Below are 20,724 nucleotides of genomic sequence, written 5' to 3'. Positions count from 1 at the left end.
TACAACCTATGGTACAACCCTATTTAGAGCATAGTGTTATTCTGGATACTCTTATGTCCCTCCCCACAAGAGCTGTAAGAAAAAAGGGGGAAAACCAGCAAAAATATTCAGAAAGCTGAGGAGAAAGATTATAACATGTGATTATAAAATAAAGAAGAGTAGCGTTCAAATATAATTGCAGCCCAGGCAAGTTATCTTCTGAAATGCTGTGTGTGGAGGTGTCCTCCATTTAAATTACAGTAGGATCAGTCTGCTCTGAGAAACTAGTTTCTCCAAATCACCTCTCTGGATTCCCGCCGCTTGTTAATAGTTTCCTTAGGCCTTTAGTCCAAATGCAAAACAAAAGCATTAAAACATTCTGCTACTGAGCAGTTCAGCTAGAATTCACCATTTACATGGTTTTGCTACATCAGGGACATTGGCTGGGGAATTCTGGGAGTTGAAGCCCACACATCTTCAAGTTGCCAAAGTTGAGAAACACTGCAATTAGATAGTCATATTGATCCTTGAGTGAAATATGCCCCCTATTTCCTTTTATTCCATATCTGCTTACAGCTCATTGTGTCTCTACCCATTCCCACTAATATACAGAATTCTTTGGGGCTTCTCTCTTCAGCTTAAATTTAAAATACATGTGTGTGTCTCTACTTAGCTCACTCAAATCCAAAACGGTAGTGTTTTGCATGGAGGCAACTAACATTCAAAGAACTGGGCAATGATAAATTCCAAATGTGAGAACAGGAAGAAGCTGCCTCCCAACATAAAGCTGAGAACATTTGGGTTGATTCCAAAACCTGGACAATAAAATCCCCTCCTCACAGCTCCTAACGTCAATAGAGCTCCACTTCCCACCATTTCCTCTTATACCAGGAGAGTGTGTGCAATAACACTGATACTAACTCATCTACTTGTTGATTTCTTCCTTCCTGTTCTTCTCCAAATCTCACCTGCTGCATGGACCCCTAACACCTAACATGCAGGAAAGTGCAAAGCTTTTATGCTGGGCTGCCAGAAACTCAATCCCCATAGCTTCATCTCATAGCAGGGAGAACAAGGGCAGTCTTTGGTTTCTTTGTTTTCATTTTGCTTTTAATGCGAGGTTTCCAAATGGAGGTACCTCTTGGTATTAAAGCCAAGGAGGTTCCTAAACCTAGAGCCTTCCTTGGACCAACGCAGCAAAGGGAAGTGGGGTGAATAAGGCCATTTGGTATTGGAAGGGGGCTGATCAGAACCACAGTTTGTGGATGGAACAGGGAAATGAGAGTGGGAACTTATCTTCACTTACGGTAATCACAAATTTAGTTGGGGGCAAAATCAAGTGTGGCGGAAGGAGTTTGGACTCAGAAGGGTTTGCTAGCAATCCTAGCCAATCCTCTCAGTTTCTTGCCCTGCAATACCAATGAGTAATACAACAGCACAAAGGACAAAAAGCCCTGCGATCCATTTCCTTGTGCCCTGTGAATTCATGATCTGGATATAAAGCAAAAGCTGCCTGAACACTTTTAAAAGTGCCAATTCTATTGTGACTTAATACAGGAGTGTGGCTATTACTGTGAGCTGGAACAGCAGGGGAAAAAGGTTTTACGTGGAAAATTCCACCTAATTCTACTATAAGTAATCCCTCTTGATTCCAAAACACACTAGCTCAAGTTCTGCACTCCAGAGATCTCTCCGTTTATCTTAAATGTAAAGCCACAGAATGCAATTCGCCTGCACGTTTTGTTGTTGCTGGCAGATAACCTTCTACAGTATTTACAGTACAAGTAGAAAAGGACAAATGGGTACAGGTAGCATGGTAAGTTTCTCTTTCCCCAAAATGATTAAGGGACAGTTTGGGGTGTCGCAGGAGTTAGAAAGGCCTAGTCCAGCCTCACCCCAGGGGAAAACTGGGGAACTGAAAATGCAAATGCATCAGGATTAGATTTGCCTCCTGGTGAAGTACAAAGCATCTAAAGATCCTATATGGTAATTCATGGGGGTGGGGGGGCGCTGGTTGGTTGTTACTAAAGACAGTAAGGTAAGAGATGAATGGAGGGACAAGGAATTGGGGGATGGTTCATCTTTCTCTCTGATGCTGAGAGAGAAAGCCCATGCTATCTAGAAGGCCTCCTTGAAAGCAGCTGACCCTCGGTTTCTGCTTTCAACAGTCATTGATCTACCAGCCCGCAGGGGATCAAAACCCAAACAAAACCAACACAATGAATGCTTTGAGGCTCTGGCCAGTGAAACCACACATCACTTCTCTTCTTTGATAGAATGTCACCTGGCAAATGCTAGCCTGAATGTTTCAAATAAATACCAACAGTGTGGCTTATTTAAAAAGGAAATGAAACACTATCTGCCCACCCCTGCCACTAAAATTTCTAAAAGCAAAGGATTTTCCTGGCACCTACAGCATTGCAGAACTACAGCATCTTTGGGTCTTGCGGTAAAAACTTTTTTTTCCCCACCCACAGTTGCAAAGTGTCAGTTAATGAGAAAATAACCAACTTCATCAGGATGTATGAAAAAAAGTACCTCATCTGGAAGGAAAGGGAAAATGCTTCAAGGTCACAGAAATGACGCAGTATATGCTATATATTACATAAAAATTGTGCCAAAATGTTTTTCTTTCCTTGATTGTAAAAATCTGCTCTTGGTAGGTTCCCCCCATTGTCTTCATCAAAGCAGGGATTTTCTTTCCCCTTTAATGCTCCCATATACACATGGGGCCAGAGCAGAGCGGAGTGCTATATATCTGTATCTATTAGTATATAGATATAGATATATTTCAAACCCAGACAGAAAAGTTCCTTGGTTTGTAGTTTTCCTTTTTCAAGTGAGTAAATCGATTCTTGCTTGTTGTTTTGAGGATCTCCTATTTACAGTATTTCAACTGACATCCCTTCCCCCTTCCCTTAGACCCCTTTCTCCCTGCCCACCGCCCGCCAGAGATATGGTGCCTCTAGGTGAGACCGGTTCCTCCTCTAGCTCCCCAGGAGGAGAGCTGCTGAGAAAAGTTGAGTTGTGCTTGAAGAGGGAGATTTGCTATTTCTTCCTTTGGGGAAAAAAGTGCAGTCTGGGTTAGTGTTTTTGTTTTGTTTTTCTCATTTGTTTGAAAGACACAATCCATCCAGTTTGGAAAAAAAAAGAAAGAAAGAGTTCAACACTCCTATTTCCCCTCATGTGGTCCCAAATATGTTCGGATGGCAGCCATATTTGCATTGCAAGTACTCCTGATTTTTGCTTCTTCACAGGCAGGAATGAAACAGAAGGAAGATGATTCTTCTTGCATCACTACTAAACGTTGGAGAAGGAACACAGTAGACTGGGTGAGGGATTGACAGAGCTGACAGCTGCCCTCAATTCCATCCCTCCTCATCTGTATTTTGTATGATTTCAAGCTTGGTGGCCACAGAAAAGAAATTAAAAGGGGGAATGACCATCAAATGTGGCAACAAAAAGTAAAGAAAAAACGAAAATAAGCCAGCTCAGTGCTACTTCCTCCTTCTTCCCTAGAAGCAATGGTGCATCTTAAACACATCTATGTAGCTTTAAAAGGACAAAGAAAAAAAAAAGATCATTTTTCTGAAGTCTTGCCACTCTGATGCAATAAATAAGGAGCCAATAGAAATCCCACTGATAATCTGTGGGAATTCCAACAAATACTGGAAGGCTAGTTCTGGTCTTAAGCATCAACTGAACAACTCCTTCCTTTCTCCCCATGTGTACCTCTTCCTATGATTTGGGGGTGGGTGGCCATTGGTTGCACCTAAACCCTAAGAAGGCCATGTGCCTGTTTGTTCCTCTTTTTTTTTCTTGTTGAAAAACAAGCCAATAAAGTCATGGGGAAGGGAGGGTGGAGAGTGGGTGCAGGGTATTCCCCCATGTTTCCCATTCTCTGCATATGGCACCCTCATGGCTTTGATTATTGAAGCAATAAAAAATTAATTATTCCACTTTCAAACTTTCTCAATCTATGGTTCCTCCTCCACTCTCTAGGAGGTATTGTTGTAAGTCTGATCTTCTTGCCTAGATACTGCTCTCTTTCCTTGATTCCATTTGCCTGGAAAAGGAACTGACATATTCTAATAGGCAATGTCTCACTTTCTGTCTGGAAAACTAAGCGGATGGAAAGATAGCTGGATAAAATGGCTACCCATCTCTTTGGAGAAGACCTCTGCCTCAGCTCTTTCTTCTACCTTCTCTCCTCCACTCATTCCCCAGCCTGCTCCATTCTCTTCTTCCCCACCATTTCTCCAGGAAAAAATGAAAATGTTCAGGTCACAGCAAGGATGCCATGTTGGGGTTGGGAGGTATGGTCCCTCAGTCCCTTTTCAGCCCCTCAAAGGCTGGTCACCAGCTGCATTTGGCCATCTCCCTCCACTGCAGGGTTCTCTAAGCTTGCTGGGACCAAATACCCATCATTGCTGGGTCTCCGGACTTGGTAGTAGGCCTGGAGCTGGTTGCGCGGCACCAAGGCTGGCCGGTTGGTATAGTAGATCTCATTGATGGCTTGGGCGTGAGGAAGCACTTCCCCAACTGCCTCAGGGCTGCTGTCCGGATACGGGGAGTCCCTCAGATTGGTCATACTGGTGTATAAAGAGTCCCTGTTGGGTGAAGGAGCTTGGCCGTCACCCCCCTCTGTCAGGTCAGCTGTGCAGCTCTCTGACTCCTCCAGGTCGCTCTGGTAGAGGATGGACTGCGCCCTCTGAAGCAAGAGTGGCTCCTCTAAGGCCTTATACATAAGTTCAATTTCCATGTTCTCCTCATGGGTCAAGGAAGGGGCATCAGGCACAATGGCATCATCCTCATTGCTGGCTCCCCCTCCCCCTGCTACTGCATTGGGAGGGGGAGGAGGCCCAGGGGGATTGGAGGTCTCAGTGGAACCCCCACCTCCCTTGACTGCACCGCTGCCTCCCCCCCTCAAGTTGTTATGCACCAGCTCAGAGATGATCATTTTTTCAAAGGCCGCAGCATCACTCAGGTTTCGTCGACAATCAGCCATCTTGGTACCCTCGGCGGGGAAGTCACCACTGCGGAGGGAGTAGCTGTTATTGAAGTTGCCATTGAGCGGGAGGGTGTCCATGCCACAAGCGTCTCGGCTGTTGTTCAGGGGGTGCTCTGTAAGGGGCAGCACAGATAGGGGCATTAGTGGCAGAAAATTGGAGGGAGACCATGCGCGCCTTCTGGGGTCAGTGGAAGCAATAACTCTGGGAACTGAGATATACATTAACAGGCAAGCTGTTCACTGGTCACGTATGAAAGAAGAAACGCATCTGAGCAGCATGGACTTATGAATGTTCAGGCACACAAGCACTTATGGGTGTGTTTGTGCTGGAACAAAGGAGAATTGTCTGGATGAGAATCATATGGGATGATTCCCCTGGGATAATTGGCTTATGTTCAGAGAAAGAAGGTAGCCTCAAACTGACTCCATCCCCACCCTCTGCAAAAAAAGGGAAACAAAAGTGAATCTGAAACTAGTGCTGGAAAGGTAATTTATGCTGAACTGAATTGGCCAGCACATTTCAGCAAATAGGGCTTATTTCAGAGTTCTACAGTCTCCTTTATTTCAACAAGACACTCTGAAGATTTGATCCAACTATTTTTACAATCCTGTGGAAGAGACAAGGAGACTTCTTAACCAAACCCACTCCTGTTAAAGAGAAGAAGGTGGTTTTCACTGATTTGCCCTTTGCTGAAGAGCCTTCAGAGCTCAGATCCAGCAGACGCCGGCCCCCCAAAGGCACCAGGGCTGGCTAACCATGTTTAGAAGTATTCATCTAATGAAACACTCTGTTTTCTCCCCAAAAAATCCTGAAGTCCAGAATATAAAGTTATATAACTGCACCACTGGAAGAAATTGCTACACTATACCCAGTGTGGGAGCTTTCGAGAAAATGTTAAATTGTTAAGACAGGGAGTTGCTTTCGCTAAGTAAGGCAGTCACTCCCTGAAGAAGCAAGGCTCAAATATTTTCTGAAACGTCTGAAGTGATGGCTGCCTGTATGAAGCAGGGTCTTACTTTCTCCCTTGTCTGGGCCTCCCAGCTTCCACAAGATTTAAAAACAAGCATAGGGTGACTTTGATAACTTGATAATTAGGCCCAGCATTATAAAACAAAGAGCAAACATACAGAACTGTTGCCATTAAGAAAATGTATGTCCAAATAGAAGTTGGATAATTTTGATTTTCTTTTTCATTGAGCAGGTCTCTGCAATTCCCTTCTCTTTGGGTTGAACTGTGTGCAAATAGCCCAGGATTCAAGTGCATGAGGTTTAAAAATGTTTGTGTTAGAACTGCTGCATCTGTGGGCAATGCCCACTTACATGTGTTAAATGGACTTGTCAGGAATCATACGAGTGTCTGTGTGTGGGAAAGTGTAATTATCCATAATCTATAGGGTCATGGAAAAGAAAACAGCCATATGGGAAATGCCTAATTTAGCCAAGCACAGCCACATGCATTACGCAGCGCAGATGCCTCCTCTTTTGCCCACAGAAGAAACCTGATGAAAGGCAACAGAATAAACTATCTTTAAGCAGTGAAGAAAATACTTTGAGGAGGGAGCCCCAGCTAGATCACTGGGCACACTGCTTTAACCCAGCATGACTGGGAGGGTGGCTAGGTTGGGTATTTTTGAGCTTTGTGGGTGCTTCTTGCTCCATCTGGTGCCCACAGCAGGTAGTGCAAGAACCATGTGGCCTCCCCAAGATTAAGAAATGGAAATGGAAAGCCCAAAGAGTCCCTCCCAGAGCCAGCACTCCCTGCAGCCAACAGACAGAATTGCACACGGTTGCCCAAGCCTGTTCTGCGCCCACCCCAGCCTGCCAGTCATACTAGCAATGAAGGAAACATTACTGCGAAATGGAACTGGAAAGGAGGGACGTACTGGACTCTCGGAAGCTCCCTGGAGGCAGCATTGATTAGGAGAGAAAAAGAAAAAAAGAAAAGGGCTTATTCTCTAATATTAGACATGATCCATAATCTTCATATCCCTCTGGTCAGAGTTTGGTGGAAGAGCTTGTGATTTTCATGGATAAAGTCTCAGATTCAACCTCTGCAGAGTTGAAAATGTTGCTCTCCCCCAATTGTACAATGCATGTACTGTAGTCTGGATTTGTATAATGCCCTTTCTATTTACTAGGTGCATGAATGCAGAACCTTTTTCCAATCTGGAGCCACAAGCTCAGAGAGAAAGAGAAGGACTCTCCTTCTAGATGGTGACTATCTTACCTGGAGAGTTGAAGACAGGGGGTGAGGCAGGGTTGAAGCCCACAGACTCAGCAATGAGTGTGTTGTAGGGACTGGTCCCACCCCGTGTCTGCAGCACAGGGTTGGTCAACAGGTGGTTCCCCATTGTACCTGCAAGAGAGATATATGCACAAGTGTTAGGATTCTGCAGGACACAAATGTCTGTATCTGGGCAGAAAAAGTTGGTCGTGGGGTGGGGAAGAGTTGAAGAACATTGAGAAGCTCTTTGGAGGAATAGTCACTACAAGACATGCTAGACTAGAGCTCTATCATTCTCTTGTGAGGACCTCCAGAGATAGCTAAGAAAGAGAAGGATGATTCTTTAGAAGTTGATGAGGAGTATTGGGTTAGAAGTTGAAGTGGGGACTTTGTGACTGCCCACTTAGGGCAGGAGATCTTCTTGCTCATAAGGACTAATTTCCCTTTTCACTTGTATTGGTGCATATTCTCATTCTGGTTTAGGACAGGTTCATTGGGAATGATGGACAGTGACCACTCACCTCGGTTAAGTGTCGGAGTGCTGTTGTGATCACCTGCCATGAAGCTGGACTCAGTCTGTTTCCTTACAGTATCATTCCACATTCTCCGGATTCGGCTCTGAAAGACAGCCCCACTCTGGATGTAACAGAACCATATCTGTCTGTTTTTCCCATTCATCCTACACTGATGCCTGGTCCCCTCAAAAATTTTAGTTTGGTTCCAATATCCTCAGTTCAGTGACTGATCTGCACTAACCCTTGCCAGACTTTACCTGTGTTCCAGAGTAGTAACGGTTGTTGCTGCGGATAGCTGAGGTCTTGAGGGAACCTAGTGTGGCACCTGGTGGGCTCCGTAGGCAGCAGGATGCGTGTCGCAGGCATTTGCTGAACTCCCGGTGCACCTAATGCAAAATAGGGGGAAGAGAAAAAAGGAAAGGGAAAAATGCATTGTTCCATTCCGCTTTCAGACAAGGCATTCATTGTGTGATGGCTTAAGAGGGATCCAGTTGGTAACATGCTGCACCTGGAGCCTCCTTTGCTACTGCTTCTGTCTTTTTTGCTTATCACACACACACAATCATTAAGAAGAGAAAGACAGAATAGTTACACAATATCTTTTAACTGGTAAGGAGAAGACCATTTCCCAGCAACACAAGGATTCTTCATGCTGTTCTGTTCTTTTAGCAACTGTTCTTAGCCTTTCAGACACAATCTTTACCTTCATGCAAAACTAGAGATGCAACATTCACCTAATTGTTTAAATGATGAAAAATGTATAGACTAAAAAGGTGTCCCAATTACTCACGAAGAGTAGTAGTTACAAAAAAGCAGATTAACAAACACTGTCTGAAAACTTCAAACACACTTCTCACAAATCACTATGTGTTGTGCTTATTTTAATAACAGAAGAAGTATTCACCTGGGTTCAAAACTAGTGTTTTTACTCATATACAAAATCTATGCCAAAATCTATCAGCTAATTGATTAAGACTAGTATGGTTGGCTAAAATTATCTCATCAGATAGTTCAATTCATTACTGGTCAATGTAGATTCAAAGTACCTTACAGTAATGCTGCTTTTCTGCAAAAAAGCCCAGGCTCCTGACTAGGAAGCCCTGTTGCCTTCATAAAGCCCCTGGTCAGCACCTTGCAGGATCAGCTCCACTGGTTTTCCTCAACCTCCCATTCTAGCCTTTGTCATGTCCTTCAGTTCTGACCCAGGACTACCCACCTTTTTCTGCAGTGCACAATGAAAGACAAAGAAGAACATGCCCTGGAAAGCATTGAAGGTAGTGAAGAGGTAGGCCATGACAATAGACTCCTTGTTGATAAAGAGGAGGCCAAATGCCCAGGTGAGGCCCAGGAGAAAAAGGAGGGTAATGGCTCCAAGTGCCCAAGACCTGTAGAAAGAGAGACTAGTAAATTCAGGATAGGCACTGGTAATGTGGAGGCCTCACTTCTCACGTCTTCCTTCTACTTTCAGAAAGGGTTCTTCAGCTTTGAACACAGGGAAAACTGCCTTGAGAAGATGAACATGGTTTTTAAGGGATGGCCTCAATGCTTGATGAGACAGAGCTACTGACTAGATGAACCACAGCTTGTGCTGTAGATTTTATGAAGAAGTACACCAAAGAGCTCATCTACACAACAAGCCACAAGGACAGAGGCTGGAGGGACCTTAAGTGAGATTTAAATGACTTATATCCTGAACAGCAGCCTAAAACAGTGATGATAAAATCCAACTAAGAATTGCCAGAGCACATCAATACTTCTCCAGGGCCAACTCACGTTCCCAGGCCTCAGTGGTCCTGGAAGGAGCTGTCCTCTTCCTTGCTCTCTAAGAAAGAATCTATGAACAATTTTTCATTGGTTTTCTCCCAGGGGTGATTTTAGGTGGCAAGGAAAGAGAAACTGTGTGTGAAATTGAGCATTGGTACTTGTTCTTTACTGTATATATAATGAAGGGAAGAGTCACTCTGTGATATTTGCTGATGCCAGAGGGTGAGACAGAAAGAAATGGGTGAGAACGCATGTGAGGAGAAAAGAAAAAAAACCCCTCCAGTTCTCTGATGGGGTTGTGTGTGTCAGATGTTACTAGTCAAAAACCGCTTAGTGAGCTCTGCTTTCCTACTCATCCTTATCCAATCATGCTGGCTGCTGTAAAGCTGCCTCTTTTACTTTCACCCTCTGCTATTGCCCTCTGCTTTTATTCATGTATTGCAAATGAGATAGGGAAAAAAACATCATACCACGCTCACCATTCACAATCTCCTACACTGTCCTCCATCCTAAAGGTAAGTTTGGTGGTCAACTTAACATTCTTTTTTCTTCTATCTCTCTTAGATATAGAGATACTTATTTTAATGTTATGGTGTTTTAAAATATCAAAGGTATAAAAAATAGGACAACCCCTTATTTTTTTTTGTAGTGCAACTGTGCTCCAGCCTAGCCCTTTGTCAGTTGGCCTCATTCCATATATCTTCAGCTTTGTTTCTGAGCATGCATTCACACATTTATGCTCATTCTTAAACTTCGTTCTGTTGGAACTGATGCTATTGGAATTAGTAAGAAGAAAGTTCCAGACACTCAGAAATGGAGGATATTTTCTTTAGATTAAACAACATTCAATTTTCATTAAAACTCTGGCTTTTGCTGCTCTCAGATTCTATAAATATGTTAAGTCAAGAATTTTTTAGCAATAGGAAGCTGAATGTTCCCTCTCATATAGCATCCACTCTATATGGAACTATCCACATATCCTACGAAGACCTTCCTCAGGTAGGTAATAGATAACAAGGTGTGACCTCATTCTTTTTTATTCGGAATATTCTTAATATGATTGTTGTCTTCCTTTATTCTTCCTATTCCCAATATGTTCCTATTTATATCTGGACCTTTGAGTGCATTCCTTTAAAAGGGGATTTCTCACTAAAATGTCCCTCATGTACAGAACTATACAGTTGTATTCCCTAGTTATTTTCCCTGAAAGGTTTGTTTTCCATTTCTGAGTTTTTTGCAGCAAGGAAAGTCCAAATCATTTTCTTATTCTGTTCTCTTTAGAGCGATGCTGATAACAGGCACAGGATATTGCCATGCAGCGGGAGAGTCTAACGTAATTACTTTGTGGGGGGAAGCCTTGCAACAGTGTGTCCACCTCTTGGTCACCTGTTATGGCCTAATCTTGGGATCCAAAGTATCTTCAAGGTAGTGCCCATTAGTTTTAATTCTAATTTTTATATTTTTATTAGCTTAAATTCCAGAATCATACATGAGTTGAATCAATCAACTCATTTTGCTTCTCAGGTCACATGTACTAGCTTGTTCTGCCTCCTGGTTCATATGCATACATCTGAAAAACTTCAGTAGGAAAGCCTTCTCATGTATACATTTTTTTTAAAGAGCTACATAAGGGCTCCCCCAGTAGTGTGATATATCAAAGATAAACTCTATATGAATTCTCTCTCACTGGCCTGATACAGTATTCCCACCAGCAGACTACTAATGTTGAGTGAATGTCTTTGTGATTGGGTGGTTGGAACAATGTAGGGCTTCTGTTGTTATATCATCTTCCTTACAGCCTAGCAGTCACTCTTCCTGGCCTAGCTCAGCAGTTTGGGATATGGCATTGGGTTGCCCTAGCCTTCTTGTCCTGGATCATTTCAAGAATCTGCTCACTCAGAAGTAAATCAGGATTTCATCCTGTCTGCCTTGCTACCATGGGCAGTATCAGTTAGTATTTGGCCCCATACATGCATGTGGACATTATTCTAGAGCTGATATTCTGCTCAGGTTGTAAGAAGTGATTTGAAGGTAGAGAAGCATTATGTAATTCACTGTCATGGACAGTTCATTATCTGCTTATTTTAGGCTGGGCACCAGTATAACTTCTGCACAGGTTATAGACTGGTTAAAATTGTTTGCCCCTGTGCCTAATGGATCTGAGTGATTTCCTGAATCCACTTGGGGATTTTCCTGTGTCCTCTGCTGAGGTCACGGTTGAAGGACTGGCTATCTGTGGAATATAAAAACAGCTTGAACAATAGACAGTATTGCCACAAATCAACATCGGATTTGATGGGAGCTGAAACATATGAAACAAAAGGCATGACAGCTTTTTGAGTGTAACTGGACGAAATCTTGGGATCAGTCAGGACAGCAAAGGTTCAAGCTGATGTAGAGCGTTATTCCATGGCAGTGGAGACAGCAACAATCACCTATTTTTCCATTGCATCTGCTTTTCTATCCTGTGCAGCACTTCCTCCAACAGGATGCTGGGAGTGTGGGATGAGAAGCTGAAGGACTTTATGCCTCACTATAAGCAGCTGACATTATTGTTTGCAAATGAAGCTGACAGATGCATTTTGATTTGGAATCCATTGTCAGAGCAGGTATGATGTTATACCTTTGGGAACTACTTATTCTGTTGTTTAATATTCTCAGCCTGTGGATACTGAAGATCTGAACGGACTGTCTGGAGAAATGAGGTCTACCCCCTCCATACGTCCCTCTGGATTGAGCCAATAAATACTTATGAGACTGTCAGAAGACTTATTTCCAAGCACACTTAGGGCACAAATATATTTCTTTCTTCTACTGACATTCGTGTACTCCCTGTGTGAATGCTATGGATTTTTCTCCTTTTTATTTTATGCCATTAAAATTAATTCTTCTGCTTTTCTGCATAAAGGGTAATATTAGGACCTGTCAATTTGTATGAAAAATTGAAAAACCCAAAGCAACATGTTGACACACTGAGCTAAACTGGAATCCGAAATAAACATAGCAACAGTAAAGGAAGTGGGCTGCAAAACCATACCAACAGTAAATACTATACATTATTTGCAATTTCCTGGTAAACTAATTGGAAAAACAGAAAAAATCGGTGTGAAAGAACTGAGCTGTTTTCTGAAAATAACGGTTGTACTCTGCTGATAACGATATTAGGAAGCAAAAACTACTACATCAATTCAGGCTACAATCTGAGGTAGAAACCCTCCAGATATTGCTAACTACAGTTCCCAGCATCCCTTACTAGCTAACCTGCTGGGAGTTTTAGCTCAGTTAATACCTGCAGAGCTAAAGTTCCCCGCTACTGAATTTCAGATTTACAGGATTCTTAATCCATGTGCAAATCAGGGCCATACTGATTGGATATTCCAGAACTGGAACTTCCAGTCACACTGGTTGAGTTGGGTGGCCATATAAATCTTACAAATCAATCAATCAATCAATATTATACAAAAACAACTGTATGTGGGGGAAGTCGCATCTATCTCTTTGTACACCAGTACAAACACCCACATACAGTAATTCCATGAATCCCATGCTATAACACCACTAACCCGGTACAACTGAGAACAGAACATTTCACTCTTCTCTTTATAATAGGGTGGGTAATCTTTTGGTGGCTGAAGGCTGCACTTAAGAGAAACACTGAAGGTTGCAGTGGGAAAGGCAATGATGTGAAGTAGATGGGGCTATATCATATGCATGGATAGAGCTGGTATATTTGCATGGGAGGGATCTTTTTCTTTTAACCAGGTTTGAGGTCTTCTATTCGGTTTTCATGTATTTCCTGACTGAAAATGGAGGGAACCAACACACTGGTTTTCATCATGATGATTAGAGGGGCTTCTGGGAGCTGCTAAAAAGGGTGTTCAGGGATTGCATTCAGCCAACTTGCCCACCCTGTTTCTTGGAATTCATAAGGGATTAGCAGCTTCTCTTGGATGCATTCATTGACTCTTGCTCCAGCTGCCCTAAGCATGGTTCTGAGCCATTTGAGTTAGGTTAAGGATTAAATGAACTCTGTACTTCTCAGTTTGATAGATGTTAAAATGAAACTATTTGTCTTAACTGAGCAACAAGCAAGGTATGTTCTCCCTACCAACCACAGTCACTGTATAACTGTTATGAAAACAGGTGTAAGAAGGTGTGAACTTGTGAGTAACACATGGGTTTTGACAGTTTGTCATTTGTAAACTATTTGCAGCATAAATCTTTCCAAATGTTCTTAACGAAGCATGCTTTTCACTTCATTTCCTGCTGAATAAAATAGCCTTACTCTATTTATCTGAGAGAATGGGAATTCCTTTTATAGAGGTATGGAAGGTTGTTATTTTTTAAAATGAGGGAATGACAGCAGGTTTTAAGGAATCTTTGCAGTGTGCTGTGCTGCAAAAACATCAGCTGTCCAAAGGCCTTGGCTAGACAAATGCTTCAAGGCATCATCCTGTCTCTGAGGAATGAGTCGCCCCCAAAGCCTAGCATGCTGAAAGGACCATTTCAACCCTTAAAACCCCTTTCTCTGGAACTAAGGCTTTGATTCCCACAAATGAGATATTTCTGGACCTCGCAGATGGGGGCTTTCTGTCCTAATGTCTTGGGAAATGTCCTGCATTTAAACACAAAGATACCTACTTTGTCTGGGCTGGGCCTATTTTGTTCCAGTGTACTGCTTTAAAAGAACTAGATTCAACAGACACTGTTGTGTTCAGAGGGCACTGGAATTAAGCTGTTAAGATAAGGAGGTGTTTGGACCTACATCAGAAGATCAAAAGGAATCAAAAGAGGAACTCACTTGATATTGTCCAGTCGGCTGGAGTCAGGCTTGAGGACAGATGTGTTGCGGATCATCTTGTGCAGAGTGATCATGAGGAATACAAGGTTGATCTGGAGGATATGTACAGATGAATGTGAAGGGGTGTGTGTGAGATGGAATTCTTTGCCTTACAGTTCCCCCAGTTAGTAGCTTTTCTCTGTGCCATTCTCAGGTTGGCAATGAATTCCCACTATAGGATTGCATGGTTTGGAGTGAGATGTGCATTACAACCTCCCAGACATTCTTCTGATCTTTGGGAAGAGAAGGGGTATCTAAAGGGTTGGGAAGTGTTGGAATAAGGACTTTAGTGCTCTCCCCAGGTTTGGCTTGGGGCCTTGGATTCTGAAACTGAGAGGGAAATCCCACCTCAACTATACTAAAGAATCCAGCAATGACTCACCCCAATAACGAAAGAAACAGGTCCAATGAAACTCCAGATAAAGTAGTTATCAACTCGAAGCCAGCAACTGCCAAAAGAGATCAAGAAATATTTAGACAGAGACCCAAAGAACAGTGGACATCTCACAGCTTGACTATTGCATAGTTTGGCTGGCCTGCAGTGACAATTTACTTACGCTTTTTCAGTGCCATAGCTGCGGTAGTCAATGGCAGCAGCAATTCCCACTACCAGAGCAGGGAAACAATAGCCACCCAAGTAATAGTATTTCCTGCGGGAGTACTCGCTTTCAAAGACTTCAACCAGCATGAGGTAAAGGTGAATGGCCTCCAGGCACATCCAGGAGAATGCTGCCAAGAAGAAGTAGTGCAGTAGCCCTGCAAAGATGGGGCAGGCAATCTGGGATTGAGGGGAAAAGAATTCCAATTAGCATGGATTTTTGTGTATGTGGGGGGAATATATTGATTTATTTAAGATCTCTTTATTGTGCCTCCAATGTAATTACTATAAAATAAAATAGCATGCAATTTATATGTTGTTAATATTAGAAAAAGAGAAGGCTGCCTTGGTCTCTACAAATCATTTTGTGCACTAATTGTCGCTCTTTAAAGACTGTCCAAATGCCAGACTACAACTTCCATCAGCATAGCCAGCCTGGGTAATGGTGAGCAGTGATGGAATTGCAGGGTAACAATATATGCAAGGCCACATACTGTTTCCATTTCTTTTTTACATTGGCCACCTACAACAATATTCTTCCAATCAATCTCCCTACTTCCACTCATCATGTGACCCTAGGACTAGAAAACTTCTTTGGGAGCAACTGCATAACCTGCAGCTCTTGGTTGCCTACATAGCAGTGCTGAATTATGTTAAGTTCCCGCTTCCACAGCCTTAAATATTATTCCTGTTATTCATAACACAGAGATTCTTCTCTGAGTTTTGATAAGATGAGATTATACTATGACGAATGCTCTTGAATTCCTAGAAGGACCAGTCTCCTATTACTCTCTTCCTTCCTGTTCCCTCTCTTTGCCAAATAATGAGAGTAAGCTGCTCCATTTTACCTTTTTTTTGTTTATATTATCCACATAGCCCAGACAGACGGAGCCCCCCCCACACACAACTGAGGTAAATGCGTGATGCAATACTATTCCTTCTATGATTATCATCATCATCACCACCACATGATCATAATCAATACCATCACCTTAGGACTAAGCTGTCATTGCATTGAGCAAGGGGCAACAGTTTACAGCAGGCAACCTTCCTCCATGATGAGACATTTACATTTCACAGAGAAAACAGAATTCTGCTTCCAAGCTAGAATAATTTACTTCTGTGAACTACAAAAATAAATATTTGAAAATGTGACATCTGGAATTTTTTTTTGCAGTCTAATATTTCTTCTAGTAATGCTCAGAGATCAGTTAGATCCTCAGTGGAACAGCGGTCCAAGAGATGCATGCAGGCATACACACATATGCATTACTTTCTGAATCAAAATGGCTTATCAGTGTCACACTGATTTGGCAAGCCCCATTCTAGCATATTCTATATCATGCCTCCTAATGTACCTCCCAGATCTCACTGCACATTCATGGTGACTTTGAACAATTGAAGGGAAAACCATCACATACCTCATACTGTGTCTTGTCAATTCCAATAAGAAAAAGGAGCTCAGTCATGAAGAGATTGATGCAGAGGTTCTTGTGGATGGTGTTGCGGTCAGTTTGCAATCCACGGAGGAAACAAAAGGTGGATATGCAAATGGCCAAGCAGACCAGAGATATCACAATGCCCACCCAGGTGATGACAGACAGCAAAAGTTCATTGATGCGACCCTGATACTGAAAAGAAAAAGGGAATAAGCCTGGTGTGTGTGGCTCCCCATCCTCCTATGCAGTTCAGCTGTGCAGCTGAATTTTAGACTGAACTTAGTAATTTAGACAATGGTCTCAACTATTGGGTTGCCTCTGTCTGATTCAGTCATCTTCTTAATACTGTGAAGCCATTTCATTTTTATTAAAATCATAGACTGACCATTTCATTAACATTTTGAAGGGTAACAGCTACCCTGATATTATGTATGACCCATATAACACGATAAAGATTCAGCATGCATTAACAGCTAAAAGGATGACCATGAGTACACCTGCAATGATGATGGGAAACCATTTCCTTCCCCCCAACAATCTGGCATATTTCCTCCCATCCTTCTTCGGGCAAGTGATATTCTTACAATTTCACGGTGTGCCATGAGGACAGCAAAATTGGTGAGATGACTGCAAGCACAGGTGGTGTGGGTCTTGTTGGTCTCCATCAGTCGGCAGCCCTGTGTGGACCAGTATCCCATCATGGAACGCTCTGAGTAGTTCCAGAAAGAGCAATTGGCATTGAAATGATTCTTGTCCTATGTGGAAAGAGGAATGTGTCTGGGTGTCATCAATAGAATAATGGTGGGAGAGAAGAAGGTGTAGCATTTCCTGAATACAGGTAGTTTATTATATAGAAAAAATATATGACTTGGTACAAAGTGACTTTATACATGCCCAGAACATCAGCAGTGAAGCCTTTACAGTGTGTAACGTTGCTACTGTTGTAGTTTAGTACAGAGATGATTACAAGGCACCAAGTACCAGGGTATGGGACTTACTGAAATGTGGCAAAGAAAAGGAAACAGGTACAGTGATCCCAGGAATCATGCTTATCTCACCTCCAGGTGGGAGAGTGTAAAGATGACAGGGTCCATAAGGAAGACACGACTAGATTCCTTGTTGATAGAAGCAGCAATAACTTGGGAATTGACAACAAGTGAGGGGCTAAGTGGACCAACTTCACTTCCAAGCTTGATTGTGGCATTCTCAGTAGAGAGGAAAAATCCCAAATTATTGTAGAGGATGAAAACGACTTTGACCACCCCTGAGGAACAAAGGGAAAGGAGATCAGGCCTACAGCCCCGAGGTATAATAGACAGGATCAATTATTGCTAGAAAGGGAGGAAAAGGGACAACTGCATGATGATGGTCTCCAAAATGTTCCAGGAAAATGTTTATTAAGGTCCTCCCCAAACCTGGAATTCCTTCCCTTGCTCACCATTACGGCTGTTTTGCTTGATTGTGTTGGCTGATAGCTGGATTGAGTTTCTGGTAGTATATTCATGTGGGAACACAATATCTGGCACTTGCCCCTCTGTATTTAACACAGAGACCTCCAACACTACAATGGAGAGAACAATGGAATGGGTTAACACAGAAACACAGATCAAACAATCTAAAAAGCTTTAACAATCACCCTTTTATTTGAAAATTTGCATGTTTCTGTACAGATACTGGATGTAACCTTCATATTACTTCATGTTTAGACTACCAGAGTAGAAATGGGGTGACTTGGTTTCAATCTCTCTTTTGTCATGCTAATTTTATGCTATGACCTTCAAATGCTTAGTAGATGTTAAATTATCATTCTCTACTTTGTTTCTCTTAATACTATATTTGGTTACAATTGGTTTTGTTATGCTCATATTGCTACAGTTAAATTGTTTGCTAAATTGAAGAATTCTGTATAGGCAACTGTACCATTTCCACTTATTCTGATCTGTTTTCCACTCCATTATGGATTGTTGTTTTCATTTTGTATCTAAAGAGCTGGAGCCATTTTACAGTTTTATTGCTTGCTCCATTGCTCTGAGGTCACTTAATCCAAGAAGCAGTGACACACCAGAGAAACCTGGCAGGAGACTTGGTTTCTATATTTATTATTCAAGAGCTATGGGTTCAGTCTGGCACCAGACACAAAAGGTATGTTTCTCCAGGTTGCCTGGGCAAGATATTAATTTATAGTTCTGCATAACATTATTACTAGAATTTTCTGCACTCAAGGAGAATGGCTTGCAATACTGATTGGATTTTCTGATAGTTTTGGTCTAGCTAGCAGCACATAATATGGCATTTCCATGTAACAAAATGGCTTGGACTACAGGTTGGCAATAGCATATGAATGGATTTTACTTCAAGAACAGATAACCACAGCCTGAGATACAGGAGGGTATCTCCATCTTCAATAGGGCAGGTTATGGCCAAGAGAGTGGCTGGGAAATTTCTAAATTCTACCTCTCCTAACTCTACTCTTCTCTTCTTCCTATAGTCTGGTTTCATGCTTTGTTCTTCTTCACTTGCTTTAACACCATCAGCTACACTTGCACTTGTTGCCTATTAAAAATGGTTTTAATGTGGCATCCGATGTGTAGCTGTGTTTGGTAGGATTCTCCCCGTGGCAGCACCGTCTTGTTCAAGAGATGAATCTGAGCACCCTTTAAAGCAGTAGCCTGGGAAGTTGTGACTCAATTTCTGGGTCACTGTAGAACATGACAGACATGCAAAGGGAACTGATAATATTTTATAGGCCATGGCTATTAGTTCTATAGCACAAAACAATGAGAAAAGCACTTCATAATTTTCTGTGTTATAATATAATAATCTTACATTATTACTTTACTACTGCTATGTATCACCGCAATACCTTTGTAAAGTAGGCCAACTGATGATGCTTTGTCTGAATGAGTTTGTCTGAATGGCAACATGCTACCATGCTGCGAGGGTCTGTGCCAGGCAGACACACCCTTGTGCCTGATCTGTGAAAATCTTTCTTTTGTTTTTACCCTACAGACCTATTTGTACCAATCAAAATGAATATTTGTAGCTCAGGGTTGAACTGTGGAGTCCTTGGTGCCCTCTGAGCCTGGTTGTTTTCTTGCAGACGTTTCATTGCCAGAATTTGACATTTCATTGCCAGAATTTGACGTTGCCTTGCCAGCAATCAACACCCAGATATGCAAAAATCAACACTAGGATTAACACCAGATGAACCATCGAACAGCACAATACACCCTAATCAAGGGACTATTAACTCAGTCAATCAACCAAGCAGCAAACAACAGCCCAATCAAAGAACTCCCAAGGAGAGAACAACACCCCTACCAACACAAGCAGGGCAAGCCACAGTATATAAACTGAGAGCAAGGCCCACTCCCTCTTCACACTGAAGATGTTGCCTAGTCTGGCAATGAAAACAACAAGGCCCAGAGAGCACCAGGACTCCACAGACCTATTAGTAGACAGGTTGCTGAAGCAAGGAACATGGGGAATGCTACATATATGCTTTCATTATATGTAATGAAGAACAAATGAAATGAATGATGCTTCCATGTAAGAAACCTGTTTCTCCAATGTGTCATGCAACAGAAATACAGATTGTTTTTCTATGAGTACAACAGAGAAATAAGGACACTGCCAGGAGGTATAACTCAAGAGCCTTTAAAAAGTAAATAGCAGCTTCCTCTTTTTGACAGCCTGCATTTGATAAAGGCTCCCTCCTCCCTACGTTTACAGAGCACAGGCACTGTGTACAATAATGTTCAGTACACATTTTGAAGCAAGAATGGCTGGCTTAAAACTACTGCAGAGAGACACAAATCTGCTGCACCCACACATTCTGTTCAGTTCCCTTCCTCCCCCTTGACTTTTTCAAGATGAAGCAGGCAGGCTGATGCTTACCAACATTATTCTTAGCAGTGACAAACCGGGCTGGTTCTTTGACATTGTCAGCCAGAAGGAAAGCTCCCTCTTCTAGGATGTCAAGGAGCATGGTGGCAGTGTGCACCTGCTCTGTGGCATTCATGTCCTTCCATGATTCGAGTGCCTCTGGACGCAGGAGGTTGTCCACAGTCTCCACCACAGCCTAGAATGACATTGAGCTTGAGGGAATGGACACACTTCTCATAGTCCATTCCTTTCCAACCAGCTCCTCTTCTGCTCTTGTACTTTCCTTTCCTCTTCTTCCCCACTAAGCTAAGCTGGCTATAGACTGATTCATGCTACCACTTACATCTGACAGACAAAAGACTGGTCTGTGTCCCTGATCTTTATCCATGGTACTTGGGCCTTGTGTGTTTTATAATCCTCAAAACCTGGAGGGTCTAAGATTGCCTGTCATTTTGCTATTGCTAGTTG

At 42.4% G+C, this 20,724-nt stretch overlaps 1 protein-coding gene across 1 annotated transcript in view; it reads right to left on the bottom strand.

Moving 5' to 3' along the window:
* Nucleotides 1–2,604: 2,604 nt before the first annotated feature.
* ADGRL1 (adhesion G protein-coupled receptor L1) overlaps nucleotides 2,605–20,724 on the bottom strand; it is a 61,705-nt gene continuing 43,585 nt past the window's right edge. Inside the window, exons 10-23 of the mRNA XM_063292526.1 lie at nucleotides 20,269–20,452; nucleotides 17,810–17,932; nucleotides 17,430–17,635; nucleotides 16,956–17,126; nucleotides 16,354–16,563; nucleotides 14,892–15,112; nucleotides 14,717–14,783; nucleotides 14,296–14,387; nucleotides 8,947–9,115; nucleotides 7,988–8,116; nucleotides 7,737–7,833; nucleotides 7,219–7,347; nucleotides 6,875–6,892; nucleotides 2,605–5,103 (exon numbers count right to left, since the gene is read on the bottom strand). Of these exons, the coding sequence (XP_063148596.1) occupies nucleotides 4,325–5,103; nucleotides 6,875–6,892; nucleotides 7,219–7,347; nucleotides 7,737–7,833; nucleotides 7,988–8,116; nucleotides 8,947–9,115; nucleotides 14,296–14,387; nucleotides 14,717–14,783; nucleotides 14,892–15,112; nucleotides 16,354–16,563; nucleotides 16,956–17,126; nucleotides 17,430–17,635; nucleotides 17,810–17,932; nucleotides 20,269–20,452 (2,595 nt within the window). The 3' untranslated portion in view covers nucleotides 2,605–4,324. The remainder of the gene's footprint in view (nucleotides 5,104–6,874; nucleotides 6,893–7,218; nucleotides 7,348–7,736; nucleotides 7,834–7,987; nucleotides 8,117–8,946; nucleotides 9,116–14,295; nucleotides 14,388–14,716; nucleotides 14,784–14,891; nucleotides 15,113–16,353; nucleotides 16,564–16,955; nucleotides 17,127–17,429; nucleotides 17,636–17,809; nucleotides 17,933–20,268; nucleotides 20,453–20,724) is intronic.

Source organism: Candoia aspera, chromosome 2 (genome assembly GCF_035149785.1).
Source record: "Candoia aspera isolate rCanAsp1 chromosome 2, rCanAsp1.hap2, whole genome shotgun sequence".
Taxonomy (NCBI): Eukaryota; Metazoa; Chordata; class Lepidosauria; order Squamata; family Boidae; genus Candoia; species Candoia aspera.
The sequence above is the reverse complement of the archived record's forward strand: the minus strand, read 5'-3'. Positions and strand labels throughout refer to the sequence as shown.